The 18,768-nt window shown below is 46.0% G+C and overlaps 7 protein-coding genes across 7 annotated transcripts; 4 read left to right on the top strand and 3 right to left on the bottom strand.

The window, feature by feature from the left end:
* Positions 1-3,872: 3,872 nt before the first annotated feature.
* Positions 3,873-5,342, top strand: N7462_007401 (MFS transporter; the record flags this gene model as incomplete). Its single annotated transcript, XM_057079119.1, has 1 exon — positions 3,873-5,342. One exon carries the CDS (start codon positions 3,873-3,875, stop codon positions 5,340-5,342), a length of 1,470 nt encoding a protein of 489 aa, XP_056931789.1.
* Positions 5,343-6,761: 1,419 nt separating this feature from the next.
* N7462_007400 (uncharacterized protein) lies at positions 6,762-7,799 on the top strand (the record flags this gene model as incomplete). Its single annotated transcript, XM_057079118.1, has 2 exons — positions 6,762-6,876; positions 6,931-7,799. The coding sequence occupies 2 exons, from the start codon at positions 6,762-6,764 to the stop codon at positions 7,797-7,799; spliced, it is 984 nt and encodes a 327-aa protein (XP_056931788.1).
* A 343-nt stretch (positions 7,800-8,142) lies between these two features.
* N7462_007399 (MDR family NADP-dependent oxidoreductase) lies at positions 8,143-9,177 on the bottom strand (the record flags this gene model as incomplete). Its single annotated transcript, XM_057079117.1, has 1 exon — positions 8,143-9,177. One exon carries the CDS (start codon positions 9,175-9,177, stop codon positions 8,143-8,145), a length of 1,035 nt encoding a protein of 344 aa, XP_056931787.1.
* A 1,008-nt stretch (positions 9,178-10,185) lies between these two features.
* Positions 10,186-11,232, bottom strand: N7462_007398 (uncharacterized protein; the record flags this gene model as incomplete). Its single annotated transcript, XM_057079116.1, has 1 exon — positions 10,186-11,232. One exon carries the CDS (start codon positions 11,230-11,232, stop codon positions 10,186-10,188), a length of 1,047 nt encoding a protein of 348 aa, XP_056931786.1.
* A 965-nt stretch (positions 11,233-12,197) lies between these two features.
* N7462_007397 (NADP-dependent oxidoreductase) lies at positions 12,198-13,537 on the top strand (the record flags this gene model as incomplete). Its single annotated transcript, XM_057079115.1, has 4 exons — positions 12,198-12,385; positions 12,459-12,574; positions 12,635-12,805; positions 12,864-13,537. The coding sequence occupies 4 exons, from the start codon at positions 12,198-12,200 to the stop codon at positions 13,535-13,537; spliced, it is 1,149 nt and encodes a 382-aa protein (XP_056931785.1).
* A 1,312-nt stretch (positions 13,538-14,849) lies between these two features.
* On the top strand, positions 14,850-17,193 carry N7462_007396 (sodium:solute symporter family protein; the record flags this gene model as incomplete). Its single annotated transcript, XM_057079114.1, has 5 exons — positions 14,850-14,971; positions 15,066-15,238; positions 15,300-15,851; positions 15,910-16,528; positions 16,605-17,193. 5 exons carry the CDS (start codon positions 14,850-14,852, stop codon positions 17,191-17,193), a joined length of 2,055 nt encoding a protein of 684 aa, XP_056931784.1.
* Positions 17,194-17,541: 348 nt separating this feature from the next.
* On the bottom strand, positions 17,542-18,442 carry N7462_007395 (rhodopsin family protein; the record flags this gene model as incomplete). Its single annotated transcript, XM_057079113.1, has 7 exons — positions 17,542-17,698; positions 17,772-17,812; positions 17,907-17,939; positions 18,015-18,039; positions 18,100-18,133; positions 18,227-18,280; positions 18,412-18,442. 7 exons carry the CDS (start codon positions 18,440-18,442, stop codon positions 17,542-17,544), a joined length of 375 nt encoding a protein of 124 aa, XP_056931783.1.
* Between the last annotated feature and the right edge of the window lie 326 nt (positions 18,443-18,768).

Here is an 18,768-nt window from a genome sequence, read left to right as displayed (position 1 = left end):
TCGGTTATCCAACCGTTTGGCGATGTAGTAATAGTAGTTCTTAGTGGTAGGTTCTCTGTTTGATTAAACTAAGATTCTATAAAGATGCCGTTGCCTTTAAAGATGAACCAGGGTTCCATCTGCTACCCGTCGGCAGCTATACACTCGATAGACGTAATATTTTCGCCTTGGTCTGGCTGAGGAAGGTCTACTATCTTCCTACTACTACTACTACTAGTAGTAGTAGTAGTAGTAGTAGTAGTAGTAGTAGATATAACGTTTCTAGACCTTCCTTCGCCTGGTTGAAAGCCGCATTCATCAAAGTTATAGACTAGACGAGCAGGCGTTGTCTTCTTGATCGTTTGGGCTAGTAGATCGTACCAGTGCTGTAATGCTGCTGGATCTTCTGCTAGTATTCGCTTTGATTCCTTCGTATACCGCTTAGTAGGCCCTAATTGAAGATGTTTAGGAAGCCTATTAATAAAGCGATACGCCCACATCTTGCTAACCGACGGCTTCCCGACGCGTTAGCATACACGATTCGCCCACGCTTCTAGTATCCTAGGAGTGATAGGCATATAGCAATCGTTCATATATTGAATCCAGCGAATCAAGGCTTCTTCTTGGTAGGCTTCTAGGGCCTGTTTAGCATTGCGTTTAGCTGTATTAGGCCCTGATCCTTTTTTAACACGGCGATAGAGAGTGCTTTGATTAACACCAAATTCGCGTGCTAAACGCGCTATATTCGGCTTCTCAACGCGTGATGCAGCTAGGCAGGCCTCGGCCATACGAGATTCATCGAACTTAGGCATATTTAGATGGTGGTGTTGGATAGGGAAGCAAAAAATAGGAGATAGGAGAAAATTATGCGTCTGTGTGTGGTTATGCATCTGTGCGTGGCGCACCCACAACCCGGAAGGGTTGGGGGGGGGGCGGTGTAAGGCACTAATAGTGATCAGCGTGGCTATGTGCGCTATGATATGCGCAGTCCAAGATCGGCACGATTCTCCTAACGGAGTGATTGGCTCATGAAGAGTGGGGTCGGGATGCCCTATGTGCTGTACACGCTTGGAAAACAACAAAAATAGCACATATCCCGCCCTTCTTAGGTGATAGACCAAAGCAGTATGTACTTCGTCACTGAATTATGCCTGTGATATGGTTTGAATTTGTTGGCCCACGTATATCTATCACATCTGTCTTTCCTCGTATCTCCTTAGAACTAGCCCAACTTCGACTTTTCAGCCACCTTTCTGGCTGGAACAGATTACAAAGCAAACCCCGAATCGTAAGTCTGAATCTCCAGTCCAAGGTGTATCTCCTTCATCATGTCACAGGGCAATCGAGGAAAGAACAGAAAGAACACAGTCGAAAGATCAACTGAGAATGGATAAGGACTGCATGTATGTCGTCTCTAGATCCTCTGGTTCGTAAGTCATTGAACAACGCGCAGGATATACAATGATATAATTTAAGTCAACAAAAAGAACATGACATGGCCTGAATATTTGAAAGACCCGTTTATGCATGGAATTGAAGCCTTTTGAATACATTTCCAGATTCGATTTTGGGAAAAAGCTGTGTTAACGAATTGACGCCAAAAATGACTACTTTCGACGCCAGAAACGGTCGTCCTTCCATCTGTACGTCAAGCCGCCACTTGACCGCCCACAGCCCTAGGACATATATGGTGCTCACTGAGCTTATAGTTCCTTGAAAATACCTTAGGACGAGCTTCAAGGCAACAATGATATAAGCCGCCCAGCACTGTTTGTCATCCTTCAGTCTTGATCTAAGCGTTTGAATACAATTTTTCCCTTTTTTTCTATTGGCGACCAAGAAGATGCCGAAACTGAATCCCTCCTCTAGCCAAATCTAATTCCCCTCCCTTTTCGCCCAGCCTGATCTTGTGCCTATAAGGTGGTTTGTCTTCCCTTTCTTCTATTGTCATTGTTTACTCCAATTCTCGCTCATCCCTATTGCCCTCGCCCTAAGCCAACCCTGAAGTTTTCTATACCAAAATCTTGCATTCTGGTCTTGTTATCTGGCCGTTCCTATGGCACCTGCGCCCATACCTCCGGCTGAGGTTGATGAGCACCAATAATGGGTCAATATTATTCTCTGCGAGGAAACCGAAGCCAGACTAGAGCAGTTTCGCAGTCTTGGATAGCTGAATACAATCACTCGAAAGAGACGTCCACATTTATTTCGTGACGACATCGTCACCCTTAGCTTATCACTACTTCCCTCGTAAGAATAAACCCAAGAATCCAGCTTCTTGTTAACATCCACTTCTTCTTATAAATCTAGCAAGTTTCCCAGTTTATCTCTTCTCGGCTAAGGAATCATAGCTGCGAACATGGTTCCATGTAATTATCGAACCAAATGGATTTTTCTTTATGGGCTAGGTATCACAGCTACCCTTTACATTTTCTTGAACGTCTGGGATAGTGCAAGAAGGGTTAGCATAGCAGTTAGATTGGCACTTAGTGCATACTACTCGAGCCTGCCCTTGATCACTTGAGTGAATATCATTTCGAAGAGATTGAGAAAAAAACAAAACAAAAGGGAAGTCGTCAACAAGTGAACAAGCAAAGTGACTTTGTTAACTACTTGCAGGGTAGCGGCCTGTTGGTTAGGTGAGGAAAAAATGAATATAATATTGAATCGTTATTGAATCGGAGAAGAATAGTAAAGGTATATTATTTCAATAACTGAATCCTGAAGAGACTCAATTCGAAAGAAAGGGGGATTCTCCTTTCATGACCTTAATGTCGTTATTCCGCTGTTTGCCGGAGGCATCACGGTAAAGGAGTCCGAATCTAACTTGTTGTTCCCTGCAAACATATATCGTCATGCATACGATTCGAATCCGAAGTCGGCTGGAATAAAATCGAGTAATATGCATTTGGTTGTTCCATAACAATAACCCTCTAAGTATAAGATTATAACCTAAGAACGACAATTTTATAGATATATAATTAAGAATAGTAAGATTAAGCTAATACTAGTAGAATTAACAGCTATTAAAGATTAGCTCTAAGCTATAGATGTATACAGAGTATATTAATTTATTGGGTTAGCGACCTAATGCGTCGAACCTTCGTGGAAGCTGTAGGTTCTTAGATATCTGGGGATTGGGATTTTTAGGCCTGATTCGCAACCAGATAGCTCCACTCATGGGTCTCTGTGCCGTATGTGATCGACTCGATCCAGCCCTTGATTGCTGCTGCATATCCTGTCTTAGCATCAGGAACAGGGACCTCGATATCGGATATTGACCATCATGCGGCTGCCGGCCCTGCAATGTTAGAAATACATGGTCTGCCTATCCACTTATTGAAATTTTCACTCAGATTCGGGCTCTCGGAAATGCACAAACTAATTTACCGTGTATGATAACCGCCCCTGGAAGTGGATATTCTATCTGAGATCAAGTCGCACTGATCAATTGCCGAATTCTTGATGGCGTATGGGTCAGTCACCTGAAAACAGCAAGTTGACAACATAACTGATAACTTCTTCAATTATCACCAGATAATATTCTGGCAAAGAATTCGATGCTTTGAATCTTGGCACCGTAGTCATCCCTCTGTCAACGGAAATCAACCGTTCATTTGCTTTTGCAATTGTGTTGTATGATCGGACATCCTATGTCCGGACTCCCGACCCGCTAAAAGCAAAGGGTCCACCTTCGGAGATGCAAAGTGAAATACCCGCCCAGCATTCCAACGCATTGTAAAGCGTTTTATGAGTCTGAAATGATAGTCGGTGTTATTTTTCCAAGTGTCCCAAATTCTTCTCTTCGCGTGCACTGTAATCATTCATTTCTCACTATCACGTATCAACCCCTCGACGGCGATTGCTGCAGTGATTCCGTCATCTTCCCGAAAATGGACATCAAATGCGAGAAGAATCAAGAGTCTCACCTTCGCACCGATCCTCGAATACAGCGCCATATACGAGTTGATGATTGGAATGGACCGAACGACCCCGACAACCCCCGGAATTTCCCTTTGGCGACGCGATTATGGGGTCAAGTATCTGTCACTTGTCTAGCCTTTGCAAGCGCATTCGCCGGTTCCATCTATGCCCCAGCATCGGATGAGATAATGCGAGTCTTCAACTGCAGTTACGAGGTCTCCGTTCTGCCTCTTGCCCTCTATAATCTTGGAATGGCTTTCGGTCCTCTTCTCGGAGCACCCCTCTCCGAAACATACGGAAGGAAGGCCGTGTTTATCATCACAACGCCGATTTCTATGGCATTCATGGTTGGCGCAGGTGCAGCTAGCAACTTAAGAGACATCATCATCTGCAGATTCTTTGCTGCTATACTTGCCTCGCCGAATATCAGTAACGCTTCTGCTACCATACTCGACTATACGCCTGAAATATATCGCGGAGTGTATCTTGGAGTATATTATTCTATTCCGTCTGTTGCTCCGACATTAGGGCCATTGGCTGGGGGTTTTGTTCTTCAAACCAGGTCCTGGCGCTGGACACAGTGGGTGGCCATTTTCGTCTCTGTTGCAACATATATCCCTGTTCTCTTCACCAAGGAAACCTATAAGGGTGTTATACTCAAGCGCAGAGCCAGAAGACTGGGTCTTAGTGATGATTCATCACAAAAATCATCATTCCAAAAGACACTGCGGTACTTCTTTGTCACTTTGATCCAACGTCCCCTACATATGCTTTTCACAGAGCCCATTGTGACATTGGTTAGCTCATACAACGGTGTCATTTTCGGCCTGCTATACGCATACGTGGTTTCCATTCCCTGGACCTTGGAAAGGTACTACGAATTCGATTCATCTGGCCAATCACTCTCATACCTCGGCGTGAGCTTAGGCAGCCTCCTCGCGTGTATCCCGTTTTCTTTTATCGACATCTTCTATTATCAAAGACGTTTACACGCCTGGAAATCCACTCCCAATTCGAGTGAACGATTTCCACCCGAGAACCGTCTGCTTTCAGCGATGGTAGCTAGTCCTTTCCTTCCAGCCTGTCTATTCATCGCTGGGTGGACAGCTGAATACAAAGTTCACTGGATCGTGCCAATATTTTTTCAAGGAATGACAATGTTGGCCTGTCTTCTCGTTTATGCTGGTGTCAACCTGTTTATGCTAGACTCTTACGGTCCACTCTATGGGGCGTCTGCATCTGGCGCCATGATGTTTAGCAGGTACCTTATGAGCTTTATTTTCCCGCTCTTTGCGCTGCAAATGTTTGAGCTACTTGATGTGGGATGGGCGACTTCGCTTCTAGCCTTCTTGATGTTACTCATGGCACCGATTCCTTGGGCATTTTGGGTGTACGGTGAGCGCCTGAGGATAAGGAGTAGATATGAGAGTAGCTCTTGAGCAAACTCCGTTATATGTCCCAGAACTGCTATTAGCTGGTCATCAGTCGTTGCCACGATACAATATAAGACAGATACACACAGTGGAAATCAGTCGATCGTTTTGTGGAAGAAAAGTACAGCCTCCCGCGGAACGTGGTGTTTTCTGGTAGGCAGTAGGAGATATCGGCAAAGATGTTTTGGACGAGGTCGACTTTGCTTTCAAATTCCCCTTTGAACACTGATCTACCCCAATGCACCAACCTTTGAACCAATTCTCCCTGCTGCGAACTAGTCCCTATTAATTTTTGTCGATGAAAAAGATCCTGCAAAAGCGTAGATAATATTGTATCAATTGCAAAACTTTGTCTTTGTGATCCTCACTGACAGATAAATGGTAATATTGATCCTTCCCTTCTTTCCAACTCTACCACAAAAATTTCTTATCTTTGATTTATTGATTTTCCACCATTCCTTCGTATATTCGCGACCATTTCTCCTCCCAAGGAAACACGAGGATGAGGAAAATCAGCTCCAGAAAATTAAATGTTTACGCCAGGAACACGAGGTCTACCAGGGTTGAAAATTCCCGACAAAATCAATGACGATATTATTCATGCTATTATCATGACTTCTGAAGGGTATCATCAATATTGCCAATTAAAACATGCGGGTTCTAAATTTATCGTATGAACTGCTCTTTGAAGTCATTATCCTCAGTTGTCCTTAATTGTCCTCATTCGTAACTGACACATGGCCAACACGCTAAATATACACCATGCATGCGACTGTGTTGTGCACCAGACGGACCAGAAGGATTGGCCCAGAGAAAATGCAGAGATCAGAGTTGTATGCGAGTATGCCCTTATTGTGTGAAAAGGCATTCGAACGCTAACCAGCTCCGAAAGTATCTGCGTCAGCGCAAATATCGTGAGCGGAATATTTTCATCGCATCAGAGCGTCCTAGAGCTGTCAGAGTCGGTTACTTTGCCCTACACAGTCAGCGAGGAATAGACATTGCTAAAGCCCACACGTGCCCGAGCTCAACCCAACTTTAAATTGAGGAAGGTTTTGATGGAATGCTATCCATGAACCGTCAAGTGTCTTAAGACTTGGAGGTATTGTTTTTGTTTCTAAAAGTTCTCTAGGGCACTACTAATCGCCTTGTTGGATACATTGCCGTAAATTGGTGTGCCGCATGAAAGCCGAGGTTCTTTCACCGGCATTCGCTCATCGAATTTAAGGTTCTGAAGAATCGCCGTTTACTTGCTAATAAACTTTTTGAGGTTTCCCCACATTTCCACCATGGCACCGGTTCAAGTTGTGGGGTGCCATTCGGCTGGATAGCTGCGCCGAATTTTGTTCATTTCTTGTGTAAGATTGTTTTAAATTGAGATCAATCCTTTTCTTTTGAAGAGTCCCTGAAAAGATCACCGTCGAAATGGCTGGATTTATCGCTTCTTTTGCCAACCCCTTGAACTATATTGGCGGAGCCAGTTTCAACCCTGACCAAGATCTCCCCGATCTATCTGGAAAAGTATTTCTAGTGACAGGAGGTGAGTTGAAGGTCTTTCGATATGATAAAAAAAGCAACTCTTCATATTTTTCAGGCAATGCCGGTCTTGGCAGGGAGACAATCTTACAGCTGGCAAAACACCATCCAAGCAAAATTTTTATGGGTGCTCGTTCGAAATCCAAAGCAGCGCAGGCCATTCAATTTATCAAATCCTCTATTCCAAACAATGTAGAAATTATTTGGCTTCCCTTAGAATTGACGTCTATGAAGTCGATTCAAGACGCTGCAGAGATTGTCAACACCCAGTCTCAAAGACTTGACGTCCTGGTTCTCAATGCCGGTGTTATGTCTTTGCCCCCTGGCGAAACAGAAATGGGTCACGAAATTCAGCTTGGAACAAATCACACCGGTCACTTTTTATTGTGCAAACTTTTGTTACCCATTATGTTGAGAACGGCCGAAAATGTCGCATCCGATGTTCGTGTTGTGTCACTCTCATCGGTGGGACACAATCTTGCACCCTCGTTTGATACGCTGCTAGATCAAGATAAACTCAAAAAGGTCAACACCAATGCTCGATATGGCGCATCAAAAGCGGCAAATATTCTGTTTGCTGCCGAGCTTAGTCGGCGATATCCATCGATCACATCGGTATCTGTTCACCCAGGCATCATCTTAACAGATCTGTATGATTCCCTAAACCAGCGCTCTGCTATTATTGCCTTAGGATCAAAATCGTTGCGATTCTTTGGATCATCAATCTCTGAAGGAGCACTGAACCAATTATGGGCTTCTGCCGGTGCGAGAAAGGATGAACTTGTCAATGGAGGATATTATATACCTGTCGGACACTTAAAACCACACAACAAGTATACACAGAACAGGGAAATGGGACAGCGTCTATGGGAGTGGACTGAGTCTGAACTGCGGAGATGTGGGCTGTCATATATTACAGAATGCTGATAATTACATTGAATATCCATTTTTCTTTTTCTTTTTTTTTTCTTTTAATAATTTTTAAATATCTGTTCTGATTTATTAAAAACTCCGTTTATGATGGTAGGCCGGGGAGTTGACGGGGTGGTAATCGACATTTACGATATCTTTGTGTTAAGTCAAGCGAAAAGTCGTCTAATGAGAGATGACGAGAGAAATTAATTTCCTGTAGTATGATTTCTGGAGAAGAAAAAAGAGAAGATAATTTTGAAACATATTGTTTGATAGATCGGAAGGTCTCGCGGGGTAAAAGCAGGCTATATGCTTGCTGCTCCTTCGAAGTTCCAAGTCGGCGATTTGGTCAATCTTTTCAGAATCTAAGAATAGCCTTCCCCATGTTTTTTCCTTCGAAAATTCCGACCAGTCCTTTTGCAGCGTTCCCAATACCCACAGTTTCGTGAATTAGGCTTTTGATAGAGCCTTCCTTAATCCACTTCTGCATATTCTTCTGGTGCTCCAAGAGATAGGCATCGGCGAATCCTGGATCAGATACAATAAATCCTCGCATGCTGAGGCGCTTGGTTATGAGGTTGTGGAGATTCTTGATCGGGTGAGGAGCACCACTAAAATCAGAGATCATGCCACAAGCGACAATGCGACCAAACGGATTCATAAAATCCAGGGCGGCCTCGAGGTGTTCACCGCCAACATTGTCATAGTAAATGTCTAGTCCCTGAGGTGCAAGACGTGCAAGGGCTTTCTTGGGCTCTTCCTTCTTGTAGTTGAACCCGGCGTCAAAACCCAATTCGTTCAAAATATAAGTGAGCTTGTCGTCGGAGCCCACACTTCCGATAACTTTCAGCCCTTCCCGTTTTGCCAGCTGCCCGACGATTTGTCCGACAGCACCACTTGCAGCGGAAATGAAAATCACATCATCCTTCTTCGGTCTTCCAATCTCATAGAAGGAAGAGTATGCAGTCAGCCCAGGCATTCCCAAGGCACCAAGGAACACGCGGATATCCTCCAATCCATGCGAATTTTCAAGGAAACGAATTCTAGTAATAGAGTTCTCATCTAGCATTGAATATTCTTGAACTGGAAGTTCACCAATAACAATCTGGCCTTCTCTGTAGAAATCATTCCTCGACTTCAAGACCTTGCCAATGCCAAAACTGTCAATAGCTTTATTGAGGTGAAAGGGCGGAGAGTAAGATTCGTGTTCAATTGGGCGCATACGACCACGCATATATGGATCGAAACTAGCATAAAGGGACTTGACAAGGATCCCATTTGGAGGAGGCGCGTCATTGGTTGTATCAGTGACTTGCTCGATAGTCAAGTCTTCGCCGGGTACAGGAAGGCCTCGAGGGATCTTTTTGAAGATCAAGGCTTTGTTGGAATTCATAATGACGGCTTTGAAAGTCACAAATATCCAGGAGATTGTTGCTTCTAGTGGCTCAAAATTGGAGTAGAAGAATGGACAGACCTCTATTGCGTAGCGTAGAATTTATATTCAATTTATGCATTGAATTCCTTGTTTCAAGCATTCCATCTAGATGCACGGCCATTGAAGAGCCGAGGCAACGAGTGAATAATCAATGAGCTCCAGGACGTTTTCTGACTTGTGAATACTCCATTGCGCCAGAATAAATTTGTTTGACGAAGAAACCCTTCGGATAGTTTTCGGGTGCCGGGGCCGACGGAACGGATTTCGGAAACGCCGTGTGATATGCAGAGTTTCCAAACTGACCTAAATATGCGAAAGAGTCTTGACGGATAGAATAAGATGATGATAATTGAGCTTGTCAATCATTTTCTAAGATGGGAATCTTTTATTTTCTACTTGCTATTCTACGAACGGGTTCAGCAAGGCCATTTTCCTCTGAATTTAGGAATCAAATATACCAAATAACTAGTTAATGATAAATACTAGTTCGAACCAGTCTAGATTTTTTGATGCAATGCAACAGGTCTAGAAGTGGATGCGATTTAAAAAACTATTCACTGTCGAAGCCTCTGAAATTGGTAAACGGAACTCAAATCGAGAAGGGCTTTTTTCTAATGGATTTATCTTCTGGCAATCAAAGGAAAAAAAGTGAAGCAATAGCATGGGTCGCGATCAGCAGGACTAAATTATATCCCAAGGCTTTGAGAAGAGTTGGTTCGACATCCTTTTTTTCGGAGACATATGCAATAGCTGAAGGTGGGAACTACAACATACGGCGTAGCTCATAAATAGACCCGATGTTGACTATAATAAAGTGGCCTATTATAAAGTGAAGGCCATATTTAAACTCAGAAGGGCAAGAGATGAACGAGAGCGTGGGAGCCCCGAAGGATGATTTCATCGATTCATTATAGCAGACAATTCAAAATTCTTCTCCCAAGAAATACTCGGCTATTTTTGTACATATTAGCCTCGGGAATTCCAGGAACGGTAATAGTCTGCCAAAGTCTCATCTAACGGTCGGTAGATAACTTTCAGCTCGTCCAGGCTGGATTTGTTGTCAATGTCAAATTTGATCCCCAGATTCAGGCTGAGCCATTTTCGACTCAAACCAAGAAGCGGTCCGCATAATCGTACCAAGGAACTTGGGAGCGTGTGGTTTGGAATTCTTCTAGAGCGGCTGAGAGCTCTTAAAATACGAGCAAACTCGACAAAACTGTGCATTTTGCTGTCTGCCAATATATAGCGGCCATGCGAATTCGGATTTTGAGCGGCTTGAATATGAGCGGAAGCAACCTCTCTAACATCAACAGTTGCAAACCATAAGTCTGGTACCCCCCAAAATAGCTCGCCACGAAGCAGCTGATCTAGCAGTGTCAGGCTGCCAGATTCCGATAATGGAGATAAAGATGGGCCTAGAACAAATCCAGGGTTGATGGTCACTAACCTCCATCGAGGAGGATTTGGCTGTGCCTTGTATAACTTCCAGGCCTCTTTCTCGGCGATTGCTTTGGAATAGGAGTAGGCATTGTGGTTTACCGTGCTAGTCGTATTGAAATAATTGGAAGAGAGCGTGTTGTCCTTCATTTGCCGCACATCTGCATAATCACCAAAGATAGCCGCAACTGAAGAGGTAAGAACAACAAGCTTGACTGTTTCGCATTTCTGGACCGCATCAAGAACATGCTGTGTTCCTTTGAGAGCCGGTTCAACAAGTTCTTTCTGGCCATCGTGGATTTTGTTCTCGATAAAGAAAGGCGAAGCTATATGGTAGACCACGGAGCAGCCTTTTACTGCAGTGTCGAAGGATCCAGGCACAAGCAGGTCCGCTTCAAACAAGGTCAGCTTGCACGGCCATCGCTCCTGCATATCTAGGAGATGTTTGATTTTCTTCGTATTTCGGACACTGCGGACCGTTGCGTGAACTTTCTGCCCTCTTTCGAGTAACTGTTGGACGACGTGACTGGCGATAAATCCGCTTGCGCCTGTCACAAGGGAGACGCTGTCCATCATGGTCTGATTTGATTGAAATGGTATACTTGATGAAATGGAGGCCGTGAAGTTTTCATCATTGCAGCACTCACTGCGTTTTGTATCTTTCCCAAGTCCCAACAGTCCTCGTGCACGTTTGCGTGGATCCATATCCCATGGGAAAGGTCCCCTTACCTCGGCAAGGTCGTGTCCCTGTCCCCTGTTCTGGCTACGATCTCATCGAAATTTTTCAGCTGGTGGGTATCCACCCAATCATTCTCAGGTGCTGATCTGAAATCGTCCATGTGAATCTCATGACTGGTATTCGAATGGCTTCTACATGAATCATCATGTCGTAGCCGTGTGGCAATGGTGGAGGTGGGTACAACCGGAGCGCCTATTCCCCCGATCTGGGCCGGGCAATTGGTCTTCCCGGCCCGAGCTTCCCCTCGCAAGCTATTGAGGTGAAAACTTTATTTCAACTGAGCATTTGGCAACTGGCAACTGTTGGATTTGGTAATCGGTCTTCGGAAGACCGTGACGGTCGTAGATCAGTTGATAGCTCACACAGCCGGATGACAATAAGATACACAGGTCGTAATTTGATGTGCTTCTAGCAGATATATTCATGTTACTAAAGTTATTTCATTAAATATTGAGGGGAAACGAAGTCGGCGACCAGACAACCCAGAGGACACACAATAATAATACACAGCAGACAACTCCTTACAAGTAAATATACGGGGTTGAGAATTGGAGTTGACCGAAGCCCGATTGCAAAATTGATCCCGTACCCTGTTCGGCGTGGCGCGAAAAGGTCCGGCCCAGCCAGTGTGGCCAACCGCTAGCGAGCCTAGCGAGCCTCGGTCGATAAATATGTCGAGGTAGTGGAGACCTTCTCAACTTCAACTTTAAATATCCATTTCCACGACCCTGAGTGGAAATCTACTTCCTTCATTATTCCTTTAGGCTTGTTCAGCACTGGATCTCTGACATTGGTCATCTCAATGGCCACAGAAATGCTGGCAATCACGGCGCCGGAATATACTGATCCCTCTGGGTATCAGCTCTCAACTGTACCATGTCCAACAGTGACTGATGCAAAAGATGTCCTTGTTCGCGTCCATGCCGCAAGCATCAATCCGGTGGATGTGAAAAAAGCCGATGGAATTTTCAAGATGGCAGTCAAGGAAACGTAAGTTGGTTTGATTTTGCTCTTTCTTTCTGCTTGATAAGGTGGTTATCAACGCTAATACTATACACGAAAGATTTCCTTATCTTATTGGCTATGATGCTGCCGGTGTTGTGATAGAAGTTGGGAAGGAAGTGAAAAATTTGAAGATTGGGGACGAAGTCTATACCAGGTTACCCGAAGCCCATCGTGGTAAGATACTCACCCGACAGCGGTGAAAGTATTCTTTTTATTAATTCACAGATTTGATAGGCGCATGGAGTGAATATTTCAAATGTCCAGAGCACTATCTTGCTCTGAAGCCCAAGAGTCTGTCCTTCGCTGATGCCGCAGCGTTGCCCCTTGCTGGGGTCACCGCCTTGCAAGTATTGAGACAGTATAAGGGCTCGCTGGAGGGCAAGACTGTATTTGTACCTGGCGGATGTAAGTCTTAAGTAATTTCTCATGCCTATTGACAAAGCTAAGGTGTCTTTTCGATCAGTAAGCGGTACAGGAGCATTTGCATGCCAATTGGCCAAGAACGTCTTCGGTGCTGGGAAGGTGATCACCACGGTTTCGACCTCCAAAGTCCCTAAGGTCTCACAGCTGCTTGGCAAAGATGTCGTGGATGAAAGTAAGTCTCAAGCAATTCGTTACCTCTGTGTTCTTTTGATTCTCTCTATTGACCTCCGCTCGGCAGTCATTGACTACACCAAGGATGACCCTGTAGATGTTATCCCAGCCCGTTCTGTCGACTTTCTATTTGACACCACAGGCCAAGCTATGCAATTTCTCCATCTAGTAGTCCCCACAACGGGACTCATTGTTTCAATTTCCACGAAACCCTCCGCTACCACTCTTCAGGCTTCGAGTGTTATGCAGCGGCCCGACAATCCTCGCATTCCGCTGGTCGGGCGCGTGTATCTCAATGCAGGGGATATGTTGCGCCGGTTACGAGCCTGGCGCTGGAGCGTTGGCTATATGTATTGGTTCCTTGAACCAAACGGCGCAGACCTAGATACTCTCCGACAGTTTGTGGAAGAAGGGAAACTTGTGCCTGTGGTGGGGGCCAGAGTCGATATGCGGGATATTGACAAAGTAAGAGAGGCCTGCGGATTGGTGTATAAAGGGAAGGGAGGGCTTGGAAAGACGGTATTTGAGGTCACTCAGACGTAAGTAATTGTACACGGCCTAGAGGGAAACGGTCACGTGAGGAGTTAGTTGTACAAATAATGCTATCTAATAATTGAGAACGGATGGACGGGCAAAGAGTCGATGTCAGGAAGATTATACGTAGCATCCATCAAGATCTTCTTGTTGAAAGCCTCTTGTCGGTATTTGTCCAACGACTCATCGTTGGTCAGCCCCAAGAGATCTCTTAAACACAGGGCCCTGATTGTCGAACGGATTCTCGTCAGCCGCGCTAACCAACGGGGTACTCCGTTTGCCCAAGCTACATACATCGACCTCAAGTCAGACTAATCTCGGGTCTCGTATCTGCTCTAGGGTAATATCAAGCCTCCTGTCTACTTATAAAAACTGACACCTCCAAAAAAAATACTTGAACAAAGGCCTCGTATCTAGAACTCAAATACTGGTTGGATGAATATAACGAGTTTCTATCGAGTCATATCGACTCACTGGGGGCGACCGGGACCGAATCGGCCGGAGAATGGCTTTATAAAGATTTTACGTTTTCTGTCATCCGCCAGTCATTTTGGCAGTGAAGACTGATAACTGCTTCGAACGACCACCCAAACGCCCCCGATTTGATGGGTTGACCTTATCTCGCACCAGCCGCAAAGCCAATCACCGACGACCCGACGACCCGCCCTGATAAGCTCGTCGTTTGCCAAGTCGTGATAGGCCGAGATTGGACGGTCGTCCTCCTTCAACAAACCCCCCTCGTCACTTATTCGCTGTTCGTCGCCAGGCCGGTGGAGACTGAGCCCAGATCCCTTCATTCCAGCCTTCCACTCCCTTTCCATGTGCTCTGGTTGTTTGGCCTACCATCGGGAGGTCCCGCGACGATGGAGGCTTACCCATCCTAGTTGTCCATACCCACCGCACTAGGGGCACCCAGGCCATATTGTCATTACGAGAGCGATGCCATCCTTATCAGGACCCGGGCGGCGGGTCGTATCTCGCTATCTAAGCTCAGGAACCCTAGTCTGACTTTCTTCCGGGGTCGATGCGTGCGAATTCGGAGCTGGGACGGCTCGAGTCTCGCAAGAATGAAGGTTGCTCGGCGCGTATATCTTCGTGAGAAATCCCCTCCAGGAGAATGAGATTGGAATGCATATACCGCCAATTGAGAAATTCGACTTGCTTTGTTTGCTGCAAGGCGGCTGCCTCTGTACTACTGTCAATTAACTTCACAATTACTGATCCGACGTCATTCGTTCGACTGCGTCAAAAGAAGCTCGACCTCTTCTCGTTTTCCCTTCCGAACTTGCCTGCATTGGCCTAACGACACGACCCCACAGTCATGTCATCCGGGGTGGTCACCTTTGAAGCACCCTTGTCCCAGGCCTTCGGCTATGGAATTATTCTAGGGCTGGGTTTTGCTTTTGCCCTGTTGATGATCTTTATTACCTGGGCACTGAAACGGTAAGCTGTCTCTCCATGAATCTGTGATGTCCACGGAGGGAGGGAGTAGCCCCGCGCGATGCAGATCAATAAGTAACCCCGTTGAATATGGCAGTTATCAAAATGAAGTACAGACATCAGAGATGTTCTCCACCGCTGGACGGTCTGTTAAATCGGGTTTAGTCGCAGCTGCGGTGGTGAGCAGCTGGACGTGGGCGGCCACGCTTCTTCAGTCATCAGCCGTAGCATACAAGTACGGCATTTCAGGACCTTTCTTCTATGCATCTGGTGGGTTATACGGCTGAGAAGGTTATATTGGTAGTGTCATACCCGGCTAACATACAAGCAGGCGCAACCGTCCAGATTCTCCTCTTTGCGACCCTGGCCATCGAGCTCAAGCGTCGTGCTCCAAACGCCCACACCTTTCTCGAGGTCATTCGCGCCCGCTATGGCACTGTTGTCCACGTCGTCTTCATCGTCTTCTGTCTCATGACCAACATTCTTGTCACGGCTATGCTGCTTACAGGCGGTTCCGCCGTCATGACATCACTGACCGGAGTTCCTACTGCCGCGGCGTGCTTCCTGCTCCCCATCGGCGTCGTCCTCTATACGCTCTTCGGTGGTATCAAAGCTACTTTTATCACCGATTACATGCATACTGTGGTGATTCTGGTCGTCATATTTCTCTTCGCCTTCTCTGCCTATGCTACTAATGCCACCCTCGGCTCCCCTGGCAAAGTGTATGATGCTCTCGTCGCAGCCGCCAAGGCGCATCCTGTGGATGGTAATGCGCAAGGAAGCTACTTGACGATGAGATCCAAAGAAGGTGGCATATTTTGGATAATCAACCTGATCGGCAACTTTGGCACCGTCTTCCTGGATAACGGCTACTACAACAAAGGTAAATCACCTTCCCAAAACTGGAGCGTTTCAAATGGTGGAGAAGCTAACTTTCCTAGCTATCGCTGCCAGTCCAGTTCATGCCTTTCCTGGTTATGTAATTGGAGGTCTCTGCTGGTTTGCCATTCCTTGGTTGTGTGCCAGCACAATGGGTATCTCTGCGCTGGCTCTTGAAGGGTCGCAGCGGATGAGCAGCGACGATGTGACCGCTGGCCTGGTTCTTCCATTTGCGGCCGTCAAGCTTCTTGGTTACAGCGGTGCAGTTGCTACGACACTGATGATCTTTATGGCCGTGACGTCTGCTTTCTCAGCGCAGCTGATTGCTGTCTCCTCTATCTGGACCTATGATATCTATCAGGCTTACATCAACCCATCCGCCAAGGGCAAGAGGCTCGTTTGGATGTCCCACATGTCTTGCATTGTCTACTCTATCATCATGGCTGGCTTTGCTACTGGTCTTTACTATGCCGGAATCGGCATGGGTTACCTCTACCTATTGATGGGCGTTATCATTTCGTCCGCTGTTTTCCCCGGCGCCATGACTCTACTCTGGAAGGGTCAAAATTGGATCGCCGCTGCTGTGTCTCCACCGCTCGGTCTAGCTGTGTCGTTAATTGCCTGGTTGGTGACTGCGAAGAAAGAGTACGGCGTTTTGACTGTCGACACGACCGGCGCCAAGTAAGTCAATTCCACGTATCCTTTTTTTCAAAAAAAAGAAAATCATTGAAGCGTTTAACTAATGATCCTTGTTCAGTTATCCTATGCTTGCCGGAAACGTCGCTGCTCTTCTCAGCCCCGTTGTCTTCGTTCCCATCCTCACCTATATGTTTGGACCTCAGAACTATGACTATGAGTCAATGCGTGCTATTCGCAAAGTTGACGACTCTGAAGTTGCTGCCGCAGCACATGTCGATCTCGAGCTAATCCCAGGCGAAGGTGACGAGCCTTCCCAAATGGATTTCGATGAAGAGACACGCAAGCTCAACCGTGCTGCGTTTTACTCGCGCACCCTTACCATCTTCATGACATTTGCATTCTTGATCTTGTGGCCTATTCCGATGTACGGCACATCCTATGTATTCAGCAAGAAGTTTTTCACCGGCTGGGTTGTTGTCGGTCTGTTGTGGTTGTTCTGCACCCTATTCGGTGTTGTTGTGTTCCCTCTCTATGAGGGCCGGGAAAGCATTGTGCGCGTGGTGCGGATGATGGCATGTGATTTGATGGGCCAGAGGCCAACCGTTTACCGCGGAAGGAAGACAGACGGAGCACAGGCTTCTGGTATTGCGACTCCGACAGAGCATATTGGAGAAAAGGGTAAAGAAGCACTGGATGCCTCTACCTGATTCTATATGGATTTGATGGCTTTTTTTTGTTTCTCTTGATTGATTATGTGATGATTGTATTACTTTATACCCCTTCTCAATTTTATTGTTTTGTTATGACTGCTAAGAGTTTTTCTGGGGACGTTTCGCCTGTTACCCAAGAACTACGAATCGCAATAATTGCTTGTGACGATATAACCGGAAGTCAAATTGTTGCTGCTCTAAAGAATAGTCCTGCTGAATCATTCGTGGTCGTGTCTTCCACGGTTTCCTTCCACACTTCTTGCTCCTCCCCAAGGAATACATAAGAAGAAAAACAAGTCACTACCACAGTGCCATGAAATCACTAACTGATCCACTTAGTGGCGCTCACTTATAGTCAACTTGCGGTTGCTGGGCTCCATGCGCCTGTGGAGGTGGTTGCACCTGCGGTTGCTGTTGCTGCTGCCAAGCCCCCGGAGGAGGTTGGGGACCCCACTGCATGTTCGGAGGTGGTCGTGTTTCCGGCGTGATATCAGGACGGTCCCTGATACTTGTCAGTTCCAAGTTTTTGCAATTCTGTTTTTTATTGTAGCACTGTCTCATGCTCGCTAGCTTACCGTAGATCTTGAGTGAAGCGGCACGTATAGCATGTTACCTCCTAAAAAGAGTATCAGCAACCATCAGATAGAAAGGAGGATCGGAGTGCTATGCATCAATCTGGCTGAATGAAATATACCGCACTGAGTACTCACCTTATATTTATGTGTCGAGAGTGGAATCAAAGGCTGAGCGAATCAATGTTAATGTCAGTCATCATCAGTGCCAGCGCTTCTAAACGAGACAGTCCAAAGCAGGCTCACCACAAAGCAGACGGTGAAAAAAGGCCTGTATCAAGTATTCGGTCAGTTATATTGAAGTATAAAGTCAATTCACAGGAGTACGTACCATCGAGTCAAACAATGTCCGTTCCAGTGTTGGCCTAGGAAGCAAACATCCATCAATCAGGATTTCGAACGCATCAACTGCCAATATGGCAAGCAATCAGTAGGAACTGAAGATAGAGCCAACTCACAGTTGTAGCAGTAGGCGCGGACATTTTCGTAGCCCTCGAGCATGGAGGTGAACTCTGTGGCGTGATTAGTGTCCGCAGTATAGATGGGATCAAGGGTGTCCACAAGGGTAAACATAAGAACATCGGGAATCGGAAGTGCGGGCAAACCATGATCTCGGGCTACTAAATGTGGATCTACAACTCACCATGTGTCCCAAATGTAATACAAATCGCCATGATGTTGATGAGAGGGTGAATTCCAGAAAGGAAGACTGAAGGCGAAGGCAACGATGTTTGTAATGCGGCGCCAAAGTGGCTTGGATGCTTGGCAGCACGTGAGGGCATGTGATTTAAGGTTTGGCAACAATCAAAGCTTCATGGAATCGAGTCAAGTTCATACGATTGGAAAAGATCATTGGAGGATATTTGCAGTTCTTGGTTGTTCAATACTTGAGAAATAAAATTTGTGTACAACATGCGGCAGTGATTTCGTGCTGAACGCGCTCGAGCAAAATAGCTAACAAAGCCTCGACACGAAGATGACAGGATAGCTGTAAATGGAC

This window comes from Penicillium macrosclerotiorum (assembly GCF_028827735.1).
Source record: "Penicillium macrosclerotiorum strain IBT 26536 chromosome Unknown utg000007l_segment0_segment0, whole genome shotgun sequence".
Taxonomy (NCBI): Eukaryota; Fungi; Ascomycota; class Eurotiomycetes; order Eurotiales; family Aspergillaceae; genus Penicillium; species Penicillium macrosclerotiorum.
The sequence above is the reverse complement of the archived record's forward strand: the minus strand, read 5'-3'. Positions and strand labels throughout refer to the sequence as shown.